The 20,232-nt window shown below is 42.4% G+C and overlaps 1 protein-coding gene across 1 annotated transcript in view; it reads right to left on the bottom strand.

Moving 5' to 3' along the window:
* Positions 1-20,232, bottom strand: part of LOC138664648 (vasoactive intestinal polypeptide receptor-like) — a 339,770-nt gene that overhangs the window by 169,771 nt on the left and 149,767 nt on the right. The window contains exon 5 of the mRNA XM_069751535.1: positions 6,752-6,849. Within this exon, the coding sequence (XP_069607636.1) occupies positions 6,752-6,849 (98 nt within the window). The remainder of the gene's footprint in view (positions 1-6,751; positions 6,850-20,232) is intronic.

Consider the following 20,232-nt stretch of genomic DNA (forward strand, 5'->3'; position numbering starts at 1 on the left):
AGACACAATTACTCCTTCCTTGAGGATACCCGCCGGCTCAGATAAACCCGGAGAGTCGGGCACAAAACTCCTAGACAGAGCATCCGCCTTCACATTTTTAGAGCCCGGAAGGTACGAAATCACAAAGTCAAAACGGGCAAAAAACAGCGACCAACGAGCCTGTCTAGTATTCAAACGCTTAGCAGACTCGAGATAAGTCAAGTTCTTATGATCAGTCAATACCACCACGCGATGCTTAGCTCCTTCAAGCCAATGACGCCACTCCTTGAATGCCCACTTCATGGCCAGCAACTCTCGGTTGCCCACATCATAATTTCGCTCAGCAGGCGAAAACTTCCTGGAAAAAAAAGCGCATGGTTTCATCACTGAGCAATCAGAACCTCTCTGCGACGAAACAGCCCCTGCTCCAATCTCAGAAGCATCAACCTCGACCTGGAACGGAAGAGAAACATCTGGTTGACACAACACAGGGGCAGAAGAAAAACGACGCTTCAACTCTTGAAAAGCTTCCACAGCAGCAGAAGACCAATTGACCAAATCAGCACCCTTCTTGGTCAAATCGGTCAATGGTTTGGCAATACTAGAAAAATTGCAGATGAAGCGACGATAAAAATTAGCAAAGCCCAGGAACTTTTGCAGACTTTTCAGAGATGTCGGCTGAGTCCAATCATGGATGGCTTGGACCTTAACAGGATCCATCTCGATAGTAGAAGGGGAAAAGATGAACCCCAAAAATGAAACCTTCTGCACACCAAAGAGACACTTTGATCCCTTCACAAACAAAGAATTAGCACGCAGGACCTGAAAAACCGTTCTGACCTGCTTCACATGAGACTCCCAATCATCCGAGAAGATCAAAATGTCATCCAAGTACACAATCAGGAATTTATCCAGGTACTCTCGGAAGATGTCATGCATAAAGGACTGAAACACTGATGGAGCATTGGCAAGTCCGAATGGCATCACTAGATACTCAAAATGACCCTCGGGCGTATTAAATGCCGTTTTCCATTCATCGCCTCGCCTGATTCGCACCAGATTATACGCACCACGAAGATCTATCTTGGTGAACCAACTAGCCCCCTTAATCCGAGCAAACAAATCAGATAACAATGGCAAGGGGTACTGAAATTTAACAGTGATCTTATTAAGAAGGCGGTAATCTATACAAGGTCTCAGCGAACCATCCTTCTTGGCTACAAAAAAGAACCCTGCTCCTAATGGCGACGATGACGGGCGAATATGCCCCTTCTCCAGGGATTCCTTCACATAACTGCGCATAGCGGTGTGCTCAGGCACGGATAAATTAAACAGTCGACCTTTTGGGAATTTACTACCAGGAATCAAATTGATAGCACAATCACAATCCCTATGCGGAGGTAGGGCATCGGACTTGGGCTCATCAAATACATCCCGGTAATCAGACAAGAACTCTGGAACCTCAGAAGGGGTGGATGACGAAATTGACAGAAATGGAACATCACCATGTACCCCCTGACAACCCCAGCTGGACACCGACATGGATTTCCAATCCAATACTAGATTATGGGCTTGTAGCCATGGCAACCCCAACACGACCACATCATGCAGATTATGCAACACCAGAAAGCGATGTGCAGGAGCCATGCACATGGTCAGCTGGGTCCAGTATTGAGGCTTATTCTTGGCCAAAGGCGTAGCATCAATTCCTCTCAATGGAATAGGACACTGCAAGGGCTCCAAGAAAAACCCACAACGCTTAGCATATTCCAAGTCCATCAAATTCAGGGCAGCGCCTGAATCCACAAACGCCATGACAGAATACGATGACAAAGAGCAGAGCAAGGTAATGGACAGAAGAAATTTTGACTGCACTGTACCAATGGTGGCACACCTAGCGAACCGCTTAGTGCGCTTAGGACAATCAGAGATAGCATGAGTGGAATCACCACAGTAGAAACACAGCCCATTCAGTCGTCTGTGTTCTTGCCGTTCAACTCTGGTCATAGTCCTATCGCACTGCATAGACTCAGGTTTAATCTCAGGTAATACCGCCAAATGGTGCACAGATTTACGCTCACGCAAGCGTCGACCGATCTGAATGGCCAAAGACATAGACTCATTCAAACCAGCAGGCATAGGAAATCCCACCATGACATCCTTAAGGGCTTCAGAGAGACCCTTTCTGAATATAGCTGCCAGCGCAGATTCATTCCATTGAGTGAGCACGGACTACTTTCTAAATTTCTGGCAATATCCCTCTATCTCATCCTGAGCCTGACAAAGAGCCAGCAAATTCTTTTCTGCCTGATCCACTGAATTAGGCTCATCGTACAGCAATCCGAGCGCCAGGAAAAACGCATCAATATTACTTAATGCAGGATCTCCTGACGCAAGAGAAAATGCCCAGTCCTGAGGGTCGCCACGCAAAAAAGAAATGACGATCCTAACCTGTTGAACTGGGTCACCAGAGGAGCGAGGTTTCAAAGCCAGAAATAGTTTACAATTATTGTTGAAACTCAGAAATTTAGTTCTATCTCCAAAAAACAAATCTGGAGTAGGAATTCTCGATTCTAACAAAGAATTCTGAACCACAAAATCTTGAATATTTTGAACTCTTGCCGTGAGCTGATCCACACATGAAGACAGACCTTTAATGTCCATTGCTACACCTGTGTCCTGAACCACCCAAATGTCTAGGGGAAAAAAAAGGCAAAACACAGTGCAAAGAAAAAAAAATGGTCTCAGAACTTCTTTTTTCCCTCTATTGAGAATCATTAGCACTTTTGGCTTCCTGTACTGTTGTGATAGGCAATTCAGTATCACAATGGACACAGCGGTCAGAGCACATACAGTGATCTGACAATAACCCAAAATTATAGAACGAGCTCTGAGACGTGGGAACTCTGCAGACCGCAATCCCTAATCCTCTCCAAACAACACTAGAGGCAGCCGTGGATTGCGCCTAACTCTGTCTATGCAACTCGGCACAGCCTGAGAAACTAACTAGCCTGAAGATAGAAAATAAGCCTACCTTGCCTCAGAGAAATACCCCAAAGGAAAAGGCAGCCCCCCACATATAATGACTGTGAGTTAAGATGAAAAGACAAACGTAGGGATGAAATAGATTCAGCAAAGTGAGGCCCGACTTTCTTAACAGAGCGAGGATAGGAAAGATAACTTTGCGGTCTACACAAAACCCTAAAGAAAACCACGCAAAGGGGGCAAAAAGACCCTCCGTACCGAACTAACGGCACGGAGGTACACCCTTTGCGTCCCAGAGCTTCCAGCAATACAAATAGACAAGCTGGACAGAAAAAATAGCAAACAAATAGCAAAGAAGAACTTAGCTATGCAGAGCAGCAGGCCACAGGAATGATCCAGGGAAAAACAAGTCCAACACTGGAACATTGACAGGAAGCATGGATAAAAGCATTAGGTGGAGTTAAGTAGAGAAGCACCTAACGACCTCACCAGATCACCTGAGGGAGGAAACTCAGAAGCCGCAGTACCACTTTCCTCCACAAACGGAAGCTCCCAGAGAGAATCAGCCGAAGTACCACTTGTGACCACAGGAGGGAGCTCTGCCACAGAATTCACAACAACTGCCATATGGTGCACAGCTTTGCGCTAGCGCAGACGCCGATCAATCTGAATGGCTAGAGACATAGATTCGCTCAAACCGGCAGGCGTAGGAAAGCCCACCATAACATCTTTAAGGGTTTCAGAAAGACCTTTTCTGAAAATAGCAGCCAGAGCCTCTTCATTCCATTTAGTGAGCACAGACCATTTTCTAAATTTCTGGCAGTAAAACTCTGCCGCTTCCTGACCTTGACACGAGGCCAACAGGGTTTTTTCCACATGATCCATAGAATTAGGTTCATCATACAATAATCCGAGCGCTTGAAAAAATGCATCTACATTCAATAATGCCGGATCACCTGTTTCAAGAGAAAAAGCCCAGTCTTGAGGGTCACCACGCAGCAAGGATATGATGATTTTTACTTGCTGAATGGGATCACCAGAAGAACGGGGTTTCAAAGCAAAAACAATTTGCAGTTATTTTTAAAGTTCAAAAACTTGGATCTGTCCCCAAAAAACAAATCAGGAGTAGGAATTCTGGGCTCTAAAGCCGGAGTCTGGACAACATAGTCCTGGATACACTGTACTCTTGCAGCAAGTTGATCCTCACGAGAAAACAAACCCTGAACATCCATGCCAAAGCATATATCCTGAACCACCCAGATATCAAGAGGAAAAGAAAAAAAAAGACAAACTGGAGCACAGATAAAAAAAAATGGTTCAGAACTTTCTTTTCCTTCTTTTGAGATGCATTTAATTCATTTTTGGCCACTTGTACTGTTATGATACGGTGGTCTAGGAGCAACATGGAACGAGCTCTGAAGGAAGTGGTAACTGTACTGACCGCAGTCCCTAAGCTCAACACAACACTAGAAGTAGCCGTGGAATGCTCCTAACTCTCCCTAGGCATCTTGTCACAGCCAAAGAGCTAACTACCCCTAAAGATAGAAGCAGGATAGCTATCTTGCCTCAGAGAAAATCCCCAAAGGATAGATTAGCCCCCAACAAATAATGACTGTGAGAGGAGAGGGAAAAGACATACACAGAATGAAACCAGGATGAGCACAGGAGGCCAGTCTAACTAAATAGATAGGACAGGATGGAATACTGTGCGGTCAGTATAAAACACTACAAAAATCCACGCAGAGTTTTAAAAAAATCTCCACACCTGACTAAAGGTGTGGAGGGCAAATCTGCCTCCCAGAGCTTCCAGCAAGACAGAATTAATTACACTGATAAACATAGAAAGCACAGAATGGATAAGTCCACAATCTATGGACAGAAAAGGGCAAGCAAAAACTTAGCTTAGCTGAACTGGACAGGATAACAGGGAACTCCAAAGAGATGTGAATCCAACCAGGAACCATTTACAAGTGGCACTGGCTGAAGATAGAGCCAGACTTAAATAGCCGAGCAGAAGAGACGATAAGTGGAGGCAGCTGATGACAGCTAACTCCAAGGAGCAGCCATACCACTAGAAACCACAAGAGGGAGCCCAAGAGCAGAACTCACAAAAGTGCCACTTACAACCACTGGAGGGAGCCCAAGAGCGGAATTCACAACAGTATACCCCTCCTCACATGTAAAGCCCCATGAAATAAATGGTGCTATAACAATAAATAATAATAATAATATCATCAAAATTTAATTTATTTCAGTTCTTCAATACAAAAAGTGAAATTTGTATATTATATAGAGTCATCTATTTCAAGTGTTTATTTCTGTTAATTTTGATGATTATGGCTTACAGCCAATGAAAACCCTAAAGTCATTATCTCAGTAAATTAGAATAATTAACAAAAAAAACTGCAAAGACTTCCTAAGCATTTAAAAAGGTCCCTTAGTCTGTTTCAGTAGGCTCCACAATCATGGGAAAGACTGCTGACTTGACAGATGTCCAGACGGCAGTCACTGACACTCTACAAAGAGGGTAAGCCACAAAAGGTAATTCCTAAAGAAGATGGCTGTTCACAGAGTGCTGTATCCAAACATATTAATGGAAAGTTGAGTGGAAGGAAAAAGTGTGGAAGAAAAAGGTGCACAAGCAACCGGGATAACCACAGCCTTGAAAGGATTGTTAAGAAAGGGTCATTTCAAAATTTGGGGGAGATTCACAAGGAGTGGACTGGTCCTGGAGTCATTGCTTCAAGAGCCACCACACACAGACGTATTCAGGGCATGGGCTACAAGTGTTGTATTCCTTGTGTCAAGCCACTCATGACTAATAGACAATGCCAGAAGCGGTCTTACCTGGGCCAAGGAGAAAAAGAACTGGACTGTTGCTCAGTGGACCAATGTGTTGTTTTCAGAAGAAAGTAAATTTTGCATTTCATTTGGAAATCAAGGTCCCAAAGTCTGGAGGCAGAGTGGAGAGGCACACAATCCAAGCTGCTTGAGGTCTACTGTGAAGTTTCCACAATCACTTATGGTTTGGGGAACCATGTCATCTGCTGGTGAAGGTCCACTGTGTTTTATCAAGACCAAAGTCAGCGCAGCTGTCTACCAGGAAATTTTAGAGCACTTCATGCTTCCCTCTGCCAACAAGCTTTTTGGAGATGGACATTTCATTCTCCAGCCGGAGAACCTGTCCACACTGCCAAAAGTACCAATACCTGGTTTAAAAACAACAGTACCACTGTGCTTGATTGGCCAGCAAACTGCCTGACCTTAACCCCTTAGAGAATCTATGGGTTATTGTCAAGAGGAAGATAAGAGACATCAGACCCAACAATGCAGACAAGCTGAAGGCTGCTATCAAAGCAACCTGGGCTTCCATAACACCTCAGCAGTGCAAGACTGATAGCCTCCAAGCCACGCCACATTGATTCATTAATTGATGCAAAAGGAGCCCCAGCTAAATATTGATTCCATTTACTGAACATACATTTCAGTAGGCCAACATTTCAAATTTTAAAATCATTTTTCAAGCTTTTGTTATAAAGTATTCTAATTTACTGAGATAATGACCTTGGGGTCTTCATTGACTGTAAGCCATAATCATCAACATTAACAGAAATAAAAACTGACTATATAATATGAGTTTCAATTTTTGTATTGAAAACCTGAAATATATTATCTTTTTGATAATATTCTAATTTTGTGTGAAGCAGATTTCTGAACATCTTCTACAGTATGTAGGCCTCTGTAAACATTTTTAAAAATCTATCGCAACCATGTGCGTTCTACTCACCTAAAGAGGGAGAAGATGCTAATGGCGCTGACCAGTGCTAGCAAAGAAGCAGCATACCCACAAGTGTACATTATCTTCACTGTGTAGAAATGGTCCTTCTGAAATAAAAAAAATGACTGACTTTCAGAATTATAGAAAAATAGGGGTTAACAATTATAGATGGGTTTGAAGACAAAAGTGTAGGACACCAACAAAGTTATAACATTGCGGGTCAGCAATCCTTTACGATGCATGTGTGCTGCTGACAGAAATTCAGGTAACAAATATTATTCACTAGGTAACCAATGACTTAAAGGGCATATGTCAGTAGGATCAATCCTCCTGAGACATTTATATGGGCATTCAGTACAAAACTCATCAAGCACAATATAACACTGTGGCCAGGAGTGAACACATATCACTCCCCCGTCGTAAGCACCAGAAGAAGATAACTGAAAAGGACTGCTCCCAAATACAATATACACAAAAAATGGAGCATACTCAATGTCCCACCAATCATGATAAAAAGGTTATTTTATTGAAATAAATCATATATACAAATAAATTAATATACATATTACAATGAAGACCCAAAAACAGGAGGTACAAAGGGAAAACTGGCGATGAATTGGGGAAGGAGTGGGAGATAAAGTGTATCCCATCAAGGCATAGGCATGATTTTGGTCGTACCACGCAGAGTTCAATGGCTAAACCCATCAAAACAGCGTCATTACATATATAGGTAACATACCCATCATGAGCCCAGAACGACTGCAATTATATCCGCATGCATACCCGTGAGTAGAGGTGACTCCCACGGCTTCCCAAATGCCCCTGACGCGCGTTTCACGGTCCAGCTTTTTCAAAGGGGATTCTCTCCTGCCTCCCAAGTTATACAGATAAGTGCAAATTTTCATTTCAAACAGTGCTATATTCAAGAGTGGGAGCTTTCCATTTCACAAACTGTGTGGCTGTATAATTGTGCATTTCTTAAAGCTACTGGTCGTCCTTATTCTTAAAGAGACAGTACCGGTATTAACACCAAAATGTTTGACCCTCTTCATAATGACCAGGCAGAGTCCACTAACTGTGCACCATCATCGTCATTAGCTAGTGTTCCAGTTTTACAGGCTAATGCCAACAACCTGGTTCCAGCCCCTGTCAAGGCCACTGGCATACCATTCTTCATAGGAACCTCTAGTCTCCCAATCTAGAGAGGAGGTCCCCATACACTTGCTTGATTAAAAAAAAGCTAATGTACACCTTTGAACTCTTCTCAGGTTCTCCCCATCAGCGGGTACAACTTCTCCTGGGCCAGCTTCAAGGTCCAGTGGCTGAAGAAGTCCATCCCTGGCGATCTACTGAAAAGACCAGGGTAAAACAGATCCTCACCCACCTGAGAAAAGAATTTGAACACCAGTCGCCTATCGATTTTCATCTAAAATTTTACAATCGACATCAGGAACCAGGTGAAACCCTCTAGGACTACGCATTAGCCCTTCAGTCTGCATACAGGGCTTTACAGCAAATAGACAATCTAGATCCTGCTTGTTATGAAAGGCAATTCAGTATCACAATGGACATGGAGGTCAGAGCACACACAGTGATCTGACAATAACCCAAAATCATAGAACGAGCTCTGAGACGTGGGAACTCTGCAGACCGCAATCCCTAATCCTCTCCAAACAACACTAGAGGCAGCCGTGGATTGCGCCTAACTCTGCCTATGCAACTCGGCACAGCCTGAGAAACTAACTAGCCTGAAGATAGAAAATAAGCCTACCTTGCCTCAGAGAAATACCCCAAAGGAAAAGGCAGCCCCCCACATATAATGACTGTGAGTAAAGATGAAAAGACAAACGTAGGGATGAAATAGATTCAGCAAAGTGAGGCCCGACTTTCTTAACAGAGCGAGGATAGGAAAGATAACTTTGCGGTCTACACAAAACCCTAAAGAAAACCACGCAAAGGGGGCAAAAAAACCCTCCGTACCAAACTAACGGCACGGAGGTGCACCCTTTGCGTCCCAGAGCTTCCAGCAAAACAATTAGACAAGCTGGACAGAAAAAATAGCAAACAAATAGCAAAGAAGAACTTAGCTATGCAGAGCAGCAGGCCACAGGAATGATCCAGGGAAAAACAAGTCCAACACTGGAACATTGACAGGAAGCCAGGAACAAAGCATTAGGTGGAGTTAAGTAGAGAAGCACCTAACGACCTCACCAGATCACCTGAGGGAGGAAACTCAGAAGCCGCAGTACCACTTTCCTCCACAAACGGAAGCTCCCAGAGAGAATCAGCCGAAGTACCACTTGTGACCACAGGAGGGAGCTCTGCCACAGAATTCACAACACCTGCTGCCACAGAAAACATAATCACTGACAGATTGATAGAAGGTGTGGATTCCAGACTCGTACAAAGTAAACTCTGCATGCTAGCAGCACAAAACTCCAACATGACTTAGGCCAGGTTCACATTGCGTTAACAGCAGCCCGTTCAATACATACACTATGTTCCAAATTATTATGCAGTTGACATTTTTCTCAGATTTTCCTAAATGGTCAGTGCAAATGACAGTCAGTCTAATAAAAGTCATCACCCGTTAGCGCAGGGGTGTCAAACTGCATTCCTTGAGGGCTGCAAACAGGTCATGTTTTCAGGATTTCCTTGTACTGCACAGGTGATAATTTAATCACCTACACAAATAGTGAGTTGGTGATTAAATTATCACCTGTGCAGTACAAGGAAATCCTGAAAACATGACCTGTTTGCAGCCCTCGAGGAATGCAGTTTGACACCCCTGCGTTAGCGTATACATCGAATTTTATTGAAGAAACCTCCCAATGATAACAGAATAATCTCCAAAATGAATAAAAACTCAAAATGCACTGTTCCAAATTATTAGGCACAGTAGAATTTCTAAACATTTGATATGTTTTAAAGAACTGAAAATGCTCATTTGATGAATTTGCAGCTTTAGGAGGTCACATTCATTGAACAAAAAAGCTATTTATCTCCAAAACATCCTAACAGGCCAAGTTACATGTTAACATAGGAACCCTTCTTTGATATCATCTTCACAATTCTTGCATCCATTGAACTTGTGAGTTTTTGGAGAGTTTCTGCTTGTACGTCTTTGCATGAAGTCAGAATAGCTTCCTAGAGTTGCTGTTTTGATGTGAACTGCCTTCCACCCTCATAGATCTTTTGCTGGATGATACTCCAAAGGTTCTCTATAGGGTTGAGGTCAGGGGAAGATGGTAGCCACACCATGAGTTTATCTCCTTTTATGCCCATAGCAGCCAATGACTCAGAGGTATTATTTCGGGCATGAGATGGGGCATTGTCATGCATGAAGATGATTTTGCTCCTAAAGGCACGTTTCTGCTTTTTAGACCATGGAAGAAAGTTGTCAGTCAGAAACGCTATTTACTTTACAGAGGTCATTTTCACATCTTCAGGAACCTTAAAGGGCCCCACCAGCGGTTTCCCTATGATTCCTGCCCAAAACATGATTTCTTCACCTCCTTGCTGACGTCGCAGCCTTGTTGTGGCATGGTGGCCATCCACCAACCATCCACTACTCCATCCATCTGGACCATCCAGGGTTGTTCAACACTCATCAGTAAACAAGACTGTTTGAAAATTAGTCTTCATGTATGTCTGGGCCCACTGCAACCGTTTCTGCTCATGAACACTGTTTAGGGGTGGCCAAATAGTAGGTTTATGCACCACAGCAAGCCTTTGAAGGATCCTACACCTTGAGGTTCGAGAGACTCCAGAGGCACCAGCAGCTTCAAATAACTGTTTGTTGCTTTGTAATGGTATTTTGGCAGCTGCTCTCTTAATCCAATGAATTTGTCTGGCAGAAACCTTCCTCATTATGCCTTTATCTGCATGAACTCTGTCTGTGCTCTGTTTCAGTCACAAATCTCTTCACAGTATAATGATCACAAAGTTTTTGTGAAATATCTAATTTTTTCATACCTTGTCCAAGGGATTGCAAAATATAACGCTTTTCAGCAGCAGAGATCCTTTTTATTTCTCATATTGCTTGAAACCTTTGGCCTGCTTAATAATGTGGAACATCATTTTTAAGTAGTTTTCCTTTAATTAGAATCACCTGGAAAACTAATTATCACATGTGTTTAAGATTGATTTTAGTTATCTATTGATCCCTGAGTTACAATATCATCCACGAGTTTATTTGAAAAACAAAACAATTAAATCTTTATGACACTTAAATCTAATTTGCATAATAATTTGGAACACAGTGTACGTTAACGGGCTGCTGTTAACGCAAGTGCCGATGTGTCATCATGCTAGCGCAGATAGAGCTAGCAGATGCTCTACCTGCGCTAGCAGTGACAGACCCAGAAACGCTGCAGCCCATGTCCCAGGGTCCGCCACTCAATGACGGCACATCGCTAGCGCACGCCCATTGTGGGTGTGCGCTAGTGATGCGTCTGACATAGGACATAATGGCGGCATTAACGGACTGCGTTACATCGCGTTATGCCGCGGTGTAACATAGTCCGTCTAATGGACGCCACAGACGCAGTGTGAACCCAGCCTTAGACTTAGACTTTAAAGCTGTAGCCTTGCAGGTAGTGGGTAATGACTCACCTTGTCCCCACTATGCTCCTGCTCCTTGTTCTCTAGACCTGGCTGTCAGAATATTCATCGTATCTCCACTTTCACCTGCTCCACTTATGCAGGCCACACAGTCTGTGCCATCCCCTACTCTCAGTCATACTCCTATTACCCCAGATGCACTTCTCCAAGTCCTTGACTTTGTATACCAAGCCTTGAAGGAACTAAAAAGCCAAAGTCCTGCACCACGTGAGTCATTTGTAAGTCGGGCAGTGTCCCCAGAACCACGTTCTAGTCGCCCAGGTGATGGAGGGCTGCCATCTGGAGATTGGGTCTACTGTACTTATTGTGAGCATCCTGAGCACTATAAGTATCAATGCTATAAGTTAAACGGGCCACCCCTGGGCACCATTTGGCACTATGTGGGCAAAATACAATACTATAACTTTGTTATTAATAATATTGCCGTGTAACTGTAGAACGTAGTGAAGCCTTGAAAGGAAAGGGCACTGTCTATGCTGAGTCAGGGTTATCATGCACTAAATGAACACTGCAGGGACAGCATACCACTATGTGGGCACTATATGGGTATAATGTGGTTAAAGTATATTAGTCTCTATATGAGCCTTCTATGATTTTATGAGAACATATTTTGCCATTCAATGGTCACTGTTTGGCACTATGTGGGCGCTAGTCAGCTGTGCATAAAAAAATATTCACAAATAGTGTGTATTTCTCTATTTATTGGTTCTTGTTCTCAGTTTCTGCTAAGTGGCAGATCACATTTGCAATGGAAACAGCCAACACAAACACAAACTAAAATCGCATTTAATTAAATGCTGTTGTTCCAATAACCCAAGCAGTGAGTTTTTGCCCCCTCCGGTGTGCATTACTTAGATCCATTACCTATAATACTATCACGCACTCCTGTGCAGTATAAATATAATTAGATAATTGCCAGTTACTATGGAAACAACTGTAACATTTTGTATGAAATTTTCTGTAACTGCACATGGAGAGCGTAACATGCACTGTCGTGTGCAGTATGGACTTCAAACCACAGTTTCCATAACGCATTTTACATTTATTGAGAAGTATGTCAGCCTGATAAGAAGGAAATGAATCACCTGTAACTGTCACAGTGGTTTGGCCATATATTTTCCTTAAAGCAACACTAAAGAAAATATGGCAAAATGCAAAATAAGTAAAATAACATTATATAGAATATAATAAAACAATCCTATAAAAAAATAATAAAATAAAAAATTATTAACAAAATATTAATGTAAAACTAAAGATAGAGTGTTTGATACACTCCAGAATTTGCAAGTTTTCCCACCTACAAACAATGGAGAGGGCTGTAATTTTTCTGTTATCCTTGTGTGCATGGCCCTATCCCTATCCTTGTATGCATGGCTCCATCCCCATCCTTGTATGCATGGCCCCATCCCTTTGACTTTTCAATGCAAAATTGACAGGAATTGAAATTGGATGCCATGTTGCGTTTAGAGAGCCACTGATGTGCCTAAACATTGAAACCCCCCACAAGTGACACCATTTTGGAAAGTAGACCCCCTAAGGAACTTATCTAGATGTGTGGTGAGCACTTTGACCCACCAAGTGCTTCACAGAAGTTTATAATGCAGAGCCGTAAAAATAAAAAATATTTTTTTTCCCACAAAAATTATTTTTTAGCCCCCAGTTTTGTATTTTTCCAAGGGTAACAGGAAAAATTGGACTCAAAAGTTGTTGTCCAATTTGTCCTGAGTATGCTGATTCCCCATATGTGGAGGGGAACCACCGTTTGGGCGCATGGGAGGGCTCGGAAGGGAAGGAGCGCCATTTGGAATGCAGACTTAGATGAAATGGTCTGCAGGCGTCACATTGCGTTTGTAGAGCCCCTAATGTACCTAAACAGTAGAAACCCCCCACAAGTGACCCCATATGGGAAACTAGACCCCCCATTGAACTTATCTAGATGTGTTGTGAGAATTTTGAACCCCCAAGTGTTTCACTACAGTTTATAACGCAGAGCCGTGAAAATAAAAAATCTTTTTTTTCCACAAAAATTATTTTTTAGCCCACAGTTTTGTATTTTCCCAAGGGTAACAGGAGAAATTGGACCCCAAAAGTTGTTGTCCAATGTACGAAGTACGCTGATACCCCATATGTTGGGGTAAACCCCTGATTGGGCGCACGGGAGAGCTCGGAAGGGAAGGAGCACTGTTTTACTTTTTCAACGCAGAATTGGCTGGAATTGAGATCGGATGCCATGTTGCATTTGGAGAGCCCCTGATGTGCCTAAACAGTGGAAACCCCCTAATTAAAACCTAATCCAAACACACCCCTAACCCTAATCCCAACGGTAACCCTAACCACACCTCTAACCCTGACACACCCCTAACCCTAATCCCAACCCTATTCCCAACCGTAAATGTAATCCAAACCCTAATCCTAACTTTAGCCCCAACCCTAACCCTAACTTTAGCCCCATCCCTAACTGTAGCCTTAACCCTAACCCTAGCCCTAACCCTAGCCCTAACCCTAGCCCTAACCCTAAGCCTAACTCTAACCCTAGCCCACCCTAGCCCTAACCCTAACCCTAACCCTAATGGGATAATGGAAATAAATACATTTTTTAAATTTTTTTATTCTTCCCTAACTAAGGGGGTGATGAGGGGGGGGGTTGATTTACTTTTATAGCGGGTTTTTTTAGCGGATTTTTATGATTGGCAGCCGTCACACACTGAAAGACGCTTTTTATTGCAAAAAATATTTTTTGCGTTACCACATTTTGAGAGCTATAATTTTTCCATATTTGGGTCCACAGAGTCATATGAGGTCTTGTTTGTTGTGGGACGAGTTGACGTTTTTATTGGAAACATTTTCGGGCACGTGACATTTTTTGATCGCTTTTAATTCCGATTTTTGTGAGGCAGAATGACCAAAAACCAGCTATTCATGAATTTCTTTTGGGGGAGGCATTCATACCATTCTGCGTTTGGTATAATGGATAAAGCAGTTTTATTCTTCATTTATATCATTTTTTTTAAGTTTTGGCACTTTTATATGATAAAAACTATTTTATAGAAAAAATAATTATTTTTGCATCGCTTTATTCTGAGGACTATAACTTTTTTGTTTCTTTGATGATGCTGTATGGTGGCTCGTTTTTTGCGGGACAAGATGACGTTTTCAGTGGTACCATGGTTATTTTTTTGATCGCGTGTTATTCCACTTTTTGTTTGGCGGTATAATAACAAAGCGTTGTTTAATACCTCATTTTTTTTTCACGGTGTTCACTGAAGGGGTTAACTAGTGGGACAGTTTTATAGGTCGGGTCGTTACGGACGCGCCGATACTAAGTATGTGTAACTTTTATTGTTTTTTTTTTATTTAGATAAAGAAATTTATTTATAGGGGGGGGAAAAGCATCATGTTATAGTGTAAGATCGCTGATCTGACACTTTGCTGTGCACTGACGTGCACTCCTGCAGGCTTACCAGCGCTTGCTATGAGCAGGCGCTGGTAAGCCACCTCCCTGCAGGACCCAGATGCAACCCCGTGGCCATTTTGTATCCGGCCTGCTGCAGGGAGGAGGAGGAAAGAGACCCTCGCAGCAACGCGATCACGCGTTGCTCCGGGGGCCTCAGGGAAGCACGCAGGGAGTCCCCTCCCTGCACGATGCTTTCCTATACCGCCAGAACCCTGAGATCATGTTTGATCGCAGTGTACCGAGGGTTACAGTGCCGGGGGCTGTCCGTGACCGCTGCTGGCACATAGTATCGGATGTCAGCTGCGATAGTCAGCTGACACCCGGCCGCGATCGGCCACGCTCCCCCCCGTTTGCATCCGATCGCTATGACGTACTATCCTGTCGGTGGGCATACGGGCCCACTCCACCTCAACGGCATAGTACGTCTAATGTCAGAAAGGGTTTAATTAGAAGAATTCAACTACTGGTAAGTTAATTATTCATTAAAAAGTGTCTAACAGACAGTTGACTATGAAAGAGTGTTACTTAACAAAGAAAACCCCTTCCATTTCATGCTGTCAGTAATGGCACCATACAGTTAGGTCCATATATATTTGGACAGAGACAACATTTTTCTAATTTTGGTTGTAGACATTACCACAATGAATTTTAAACAAAACAATTCTGGTGCAGTTGAAGTCCAGACTTTCAGCTTTCATTTGAGGGTATCCACATTAAAATTGGATGAAGGGTTTAGGAATTTCAGCTCCTTAACATGTGCCACCCTGTTTTAAAAGGGACCAAAAGTAATTGGACAGATTCAATAATTTTAAATAAAATATTCATTTTTAGTACTTGGTTGAAAACCCTTTGTTGGCAATGACTGCCTGAAGTCTTGAACTCATGGACATCACCAGACGCTGTGTTTCCTCCTTTTTGATGCTCTGCCAGGCCTTCACTACGGTGGTTTTCAGTTGCTGTTTGTTTGTGGGCCTTTCTGTCTGAAGTTTAGTCTTTAACAAATGAAATGCATGCTCAATTGGGTTGAGATCAGGTGACTGACTTGGCCATTCAAAAATATTCCACTTCTTTGCTTTAATAAACTCCTGGATTGCTTTGGCTTTATGTTTTGGGTCATTGTCCATCTGTAGTATGAAACGGTGACCAATCAGTTTGGCTGCATTTGGCTGGATCTGAGCACACAGTATGGCTCTGAATACCTCAGAATTCATTCGGCTGCTTCTGTCCTGTGTCACATCATCAATAAACACTAGTGACCCAGTGCCACTGGCAGCCATGCATGACCAAGCCATCACACTGATTCCGTCGTGTTTTACAGATGATGTGGTATGCTTTGGATTATGAGCTGTACCACGCCTTCGCCATACTTTTCTCTTTCCATCATTCTGGTAGAGGTTGATCTTGGCTTCCTCTGTCCAAAGAATGTTCTTCCAGAACTGTGCTGGCTTTTTTAGATGCTTTTTAGCAAAGTCCAGTCTAGTCTTTTTATTCTTGATGCTTATGAGTGGCTTGCACCGTGCAGTGAACCCTTTGTATTTACTTTCATGCAGTCTTCTCTTTATTGTAGATTTGGATATTGATACGCCGACCTCCTGGAGAGTGTTGTTCACTTGGTTAGTTGTTGTGAAGGGGTTTCTCTTCACCATGGAGATTATTCTGCGATCATCCACCACTGTTGTCTTCCGTGGGCGCCCAGGTCTTTTTGCATTGATGAGTTCACCAGTGCTTTCTTTCTTTCTCAGGATGTACCAAACTGTAGATTTTGCCACTCCTAATATTGTAGCAATTTCTCGGAAGGGTTTTTTTATGTTTTCGCAGCGTAAGGATGGCTTGTTTCAGCTGCATGGAGAGCTCCTTTGACAGCATGTTTACTTCACAGCAAAACCTTCCAAATGCAAGCACCACACCTCAAATCAACTCCAGGCCTTTTATCTGCTTAATTGAGAATGACATAGCGAAGGGATTGCCCACACCTGTCCATGAAATAGCCTTGGAGTCAATTGTCCAATTACTTTTGGTCCCTTTAACCCCTTTACCCCCAAGGGTGGTTTGCACGTCAATGACCAGGCCAATTTTTACAATTCTGACCACTGTCCCTTTATGAGGTTATAACTCCGAAACGCTTCAACGGATCCTGGTGATTCTGACATTGTTTTCTCGTGACATATTGTACTTCATGATAGTGGTAAAATTTCTTTGATAGTACCTGCGTTTATTTGTGAAAAAAACGGAAATTTGGCGATAATTGAGAAAATTTCGCAATTTTCAAACTTTGAATTTTTATGCAATTAAATCACAGAGATATGTCACACAAAATACTTAATAAGTAACATTTCTCACATGTCTCCTTTACATCAGCATAATTTTGGAACCAAATTTTTTTTTTGTTAGGGAGTTATAAGGGTTAAAAGTTGACCAGCAATTTCTCATTTTTACAACACCATTTTTTTTTAGGGACCACGTCTCATTTGAAGTCATTTTGAGGGGTCTATATGATAGAAAATGCCCAAGTGTGACACCATTCTAAAAACTGCACCCCTCAAGGTGCTCAAAACCACATTCAAGAAGTCTATTAACCCTTCAGGTGTTTAATAGGAATTTTTGGAATGTTTAAATAAAAATGAACATTTAACTTTTTTACACAAAAAATTTAATTCAGCTCCAATTTGTTTTATTTTACCAAGGGTAACAGGAGAAAATGGACCCCAAAAGTTGTTGTCCAATTTGTCCTGAGTACGCTGATACCCCATATGTGGCAGTAAACCACTGTTTGGGCGCATGGTAGAGCTCGGAAGGGAAGGAGCGCCGTTTGACTTTTCAATGCAAAATTGACAGGAATTGAGATGGGACGCCATGTTGCGTTTGGAGAGCCACTGATGTGCCTAAACATTGAAACCCCCCACAAGTGACACCATTTTGGAAAGTAGACCCCCTAAGGAACTTATCTGGATGTGTGGTGAGCACTTTGACCCACCAAGTGCTTCACAGAAGTTTATAATGCAGAACCGTAAAAATAAAAAATCATATTTTTTCACAAAAATAATATTTTTTCCCCCAATTTTTTATTTTTCCAAGGGTAAGAGAAGAAATTGGACCTCAAAAGTTGTTGTCCAATTTGTCCTGAGTACGCTGATACCCCATATGTGGCAGTAAACCACTGTTTGGGCGCATGGGAGAGCTCGGAAGGGAAGGAGCGCCGTTTGACTTTTCAATGCAAAATTGACAGGAATTGAGATGGGACGCCATGTTGCGTTTGGAGAGCCACTGATGTGCCTAAACATTGAAACCCCCCACAAGTGACACCATTTTGGAAAGTAGACCCCCTAAGGAACTTATCTGGATGTGTGGTGAGCACTTTGACCCACCAAGGGCTTCACAGAAGTTTATAATGCAGAGCCATAAAAATAAAACAAAATTTTTTTCCCACAAAAATTATTTTTTAGCCCCCAGTTTTGTATTTTCCCTAGGGTAACAGGAGAAATTGGACCCCAAAAGTTGTTGTCCAATTTGTCCTGAGTACGCTGATACCCCATATGTGAGGGGGAACCACCGTTTGGGCGCATGGGAGGGCTCGGAAGGGAAGGAGCGCCATTTGGAATGCAGACTTAGATGGAATGGTCTGCAGGCGTCACATTGCGTTTGCAGAGCCCCTAATGTACCTAAACAGTAGAAACCCCCCACAAGTGACCCCATATTGGAAACTAGACCCCTCAATGAACTTATCTAGATGTGTTGTGAGAACTTTGAACCCCCAAGTGTTTCACTACAGTTTATAACGCAGAGCCGTGAAAATAAAAAATCTTTTTGTTTTCCCACAAAAATTATTTTTAGCCCCCAGTTTTGTATTTTTCCAAGGGTAACAGGAGAAATTGGTCCACAAAAGTTGTTGTCCAATTTGTCCTGAGTACGCTGATACCCCATATGTGAGGGTAAACCCCTGTTTGGGCACACGGGAGAGCTCGGAAGGGAAGGAGCACTGTTTTACTTTTTCAACGCAGAATTGGCTGGAATTGAGATCGGACGCCATGTCGTGTTTGGAGAGCCCCTGATGTGCCGAAACAGTGGAAACCCCCCAATTAAAACTGAAACCCTAATCTAAACACACCCCTAACCCTAATTCCAATGGTAACCCTAACCACACCTCTAACCCTGACACACCCCTAATCCCAACCCTATTCCCAACTGTAAATGTAATCTAAACCCTAACCCTAACTTTAGCCCCAACCCTAACTGTAGCCCCAACCCTAACCCTAGCTCTAACCCTAACCCTAGCCCTAACCCTAGCCCTAACCATAACCCTAGCCCTAACCCTAGCCCTAACCCTAGCCCTAACCCTAACCCTAGCCCTAGCCCTAACCCTAGCCCTAACCCTAGCCCTAGCCCTAACCCTAGCCCTAACCCTAGCCCTAATGGGAAAATGGAAATAAATACATTTTTTTTTATTTTTCCCTAACTAAGGGGGTGATGAAGGGGGGTTTGATTTACTTTTATAGCGAGTTTTTTAGCGGATTTCTATGATTGGCAGCCGTGACACAGTGAAAGACGCTTTTTATTGCAAAAAATATTTTGAGTCATGTGAGGTCTTGTTTTTTGCGGGACGAGTTGACGTTTTTACTGAAAACATTTTCGGGCACGTGAAATTTTTTGATCGCTTTTTATTCCGATTTTTGTGAGGAAGAATGACCAAAAACCAGCTATTCATGAATTTCTATTGGGGGAGGCGTTTATACTGTTCCGCGTTTGGTAAAATTGATAAATCAGTTTTATTCTTTGGGTCAGTACAATTACAGCGATACCTCATTTATATCATTTTTTTATGGTTTGGCGCTTTTATACGATAAAAACTATTTTACAGAAAAAATAATTATTTTTGCATCGCTTTATTCTCAGGACTATAACTTTTTTATTTTTTTGCTGATGATGCTGTATGGTGGCTCGTTTTTGCGGGACAATATGACGCTTTCAGCGGTACCATGGATATTTATATCTGTCCTTTTGATCGCGTGTTATTCCACTTTTTGTTCGGCGGTATGATAATAAAGCGTTGTTTTTTGCCTCGTTTTTTTTTTTTTTTTCTTACGGTGTTTACTGAAGGGGTTAACTAGTGGGCCAGTTTTATAGGTCGGGTCGTTACGGACGCGGCAATACTAAATATGTGTACTTTTATTGGTTTTTTTTTATTATTTAGATAAAGAAATGTATTTATGGGAATAATATTTTTTTTTTTTTCATTATTTTGGAATATTTTTTTTTATTTTTTTTTACACATTTGGAAAATTTTTTTTTTACTTTTTTACTTTGTCCCAGGGGGGGACATCACAGATCAGTGATCTGACAGTTTGCACAGCACTCTGTCAGATCACTAATCTGACATGCAGCGCTGCAGCCTTCACAGTGCCTGCTCTGAGCAGGC

Source organism: Ranitomeya imitator, chromosome 2 (genome assembly GCF_032444005.1).
Source record: "Ranitomeya imitator isolate aRanImi1 chromosome 2, aRanImi1.pri, whole genome shotgun sequence".
Classification (NCBI taxonomy): Eukaryota; Metazoa; Chordata; class Amphibia; order Anura; family Dendrobatidae; genus Ranitomeya; species Ranitomeya imitator.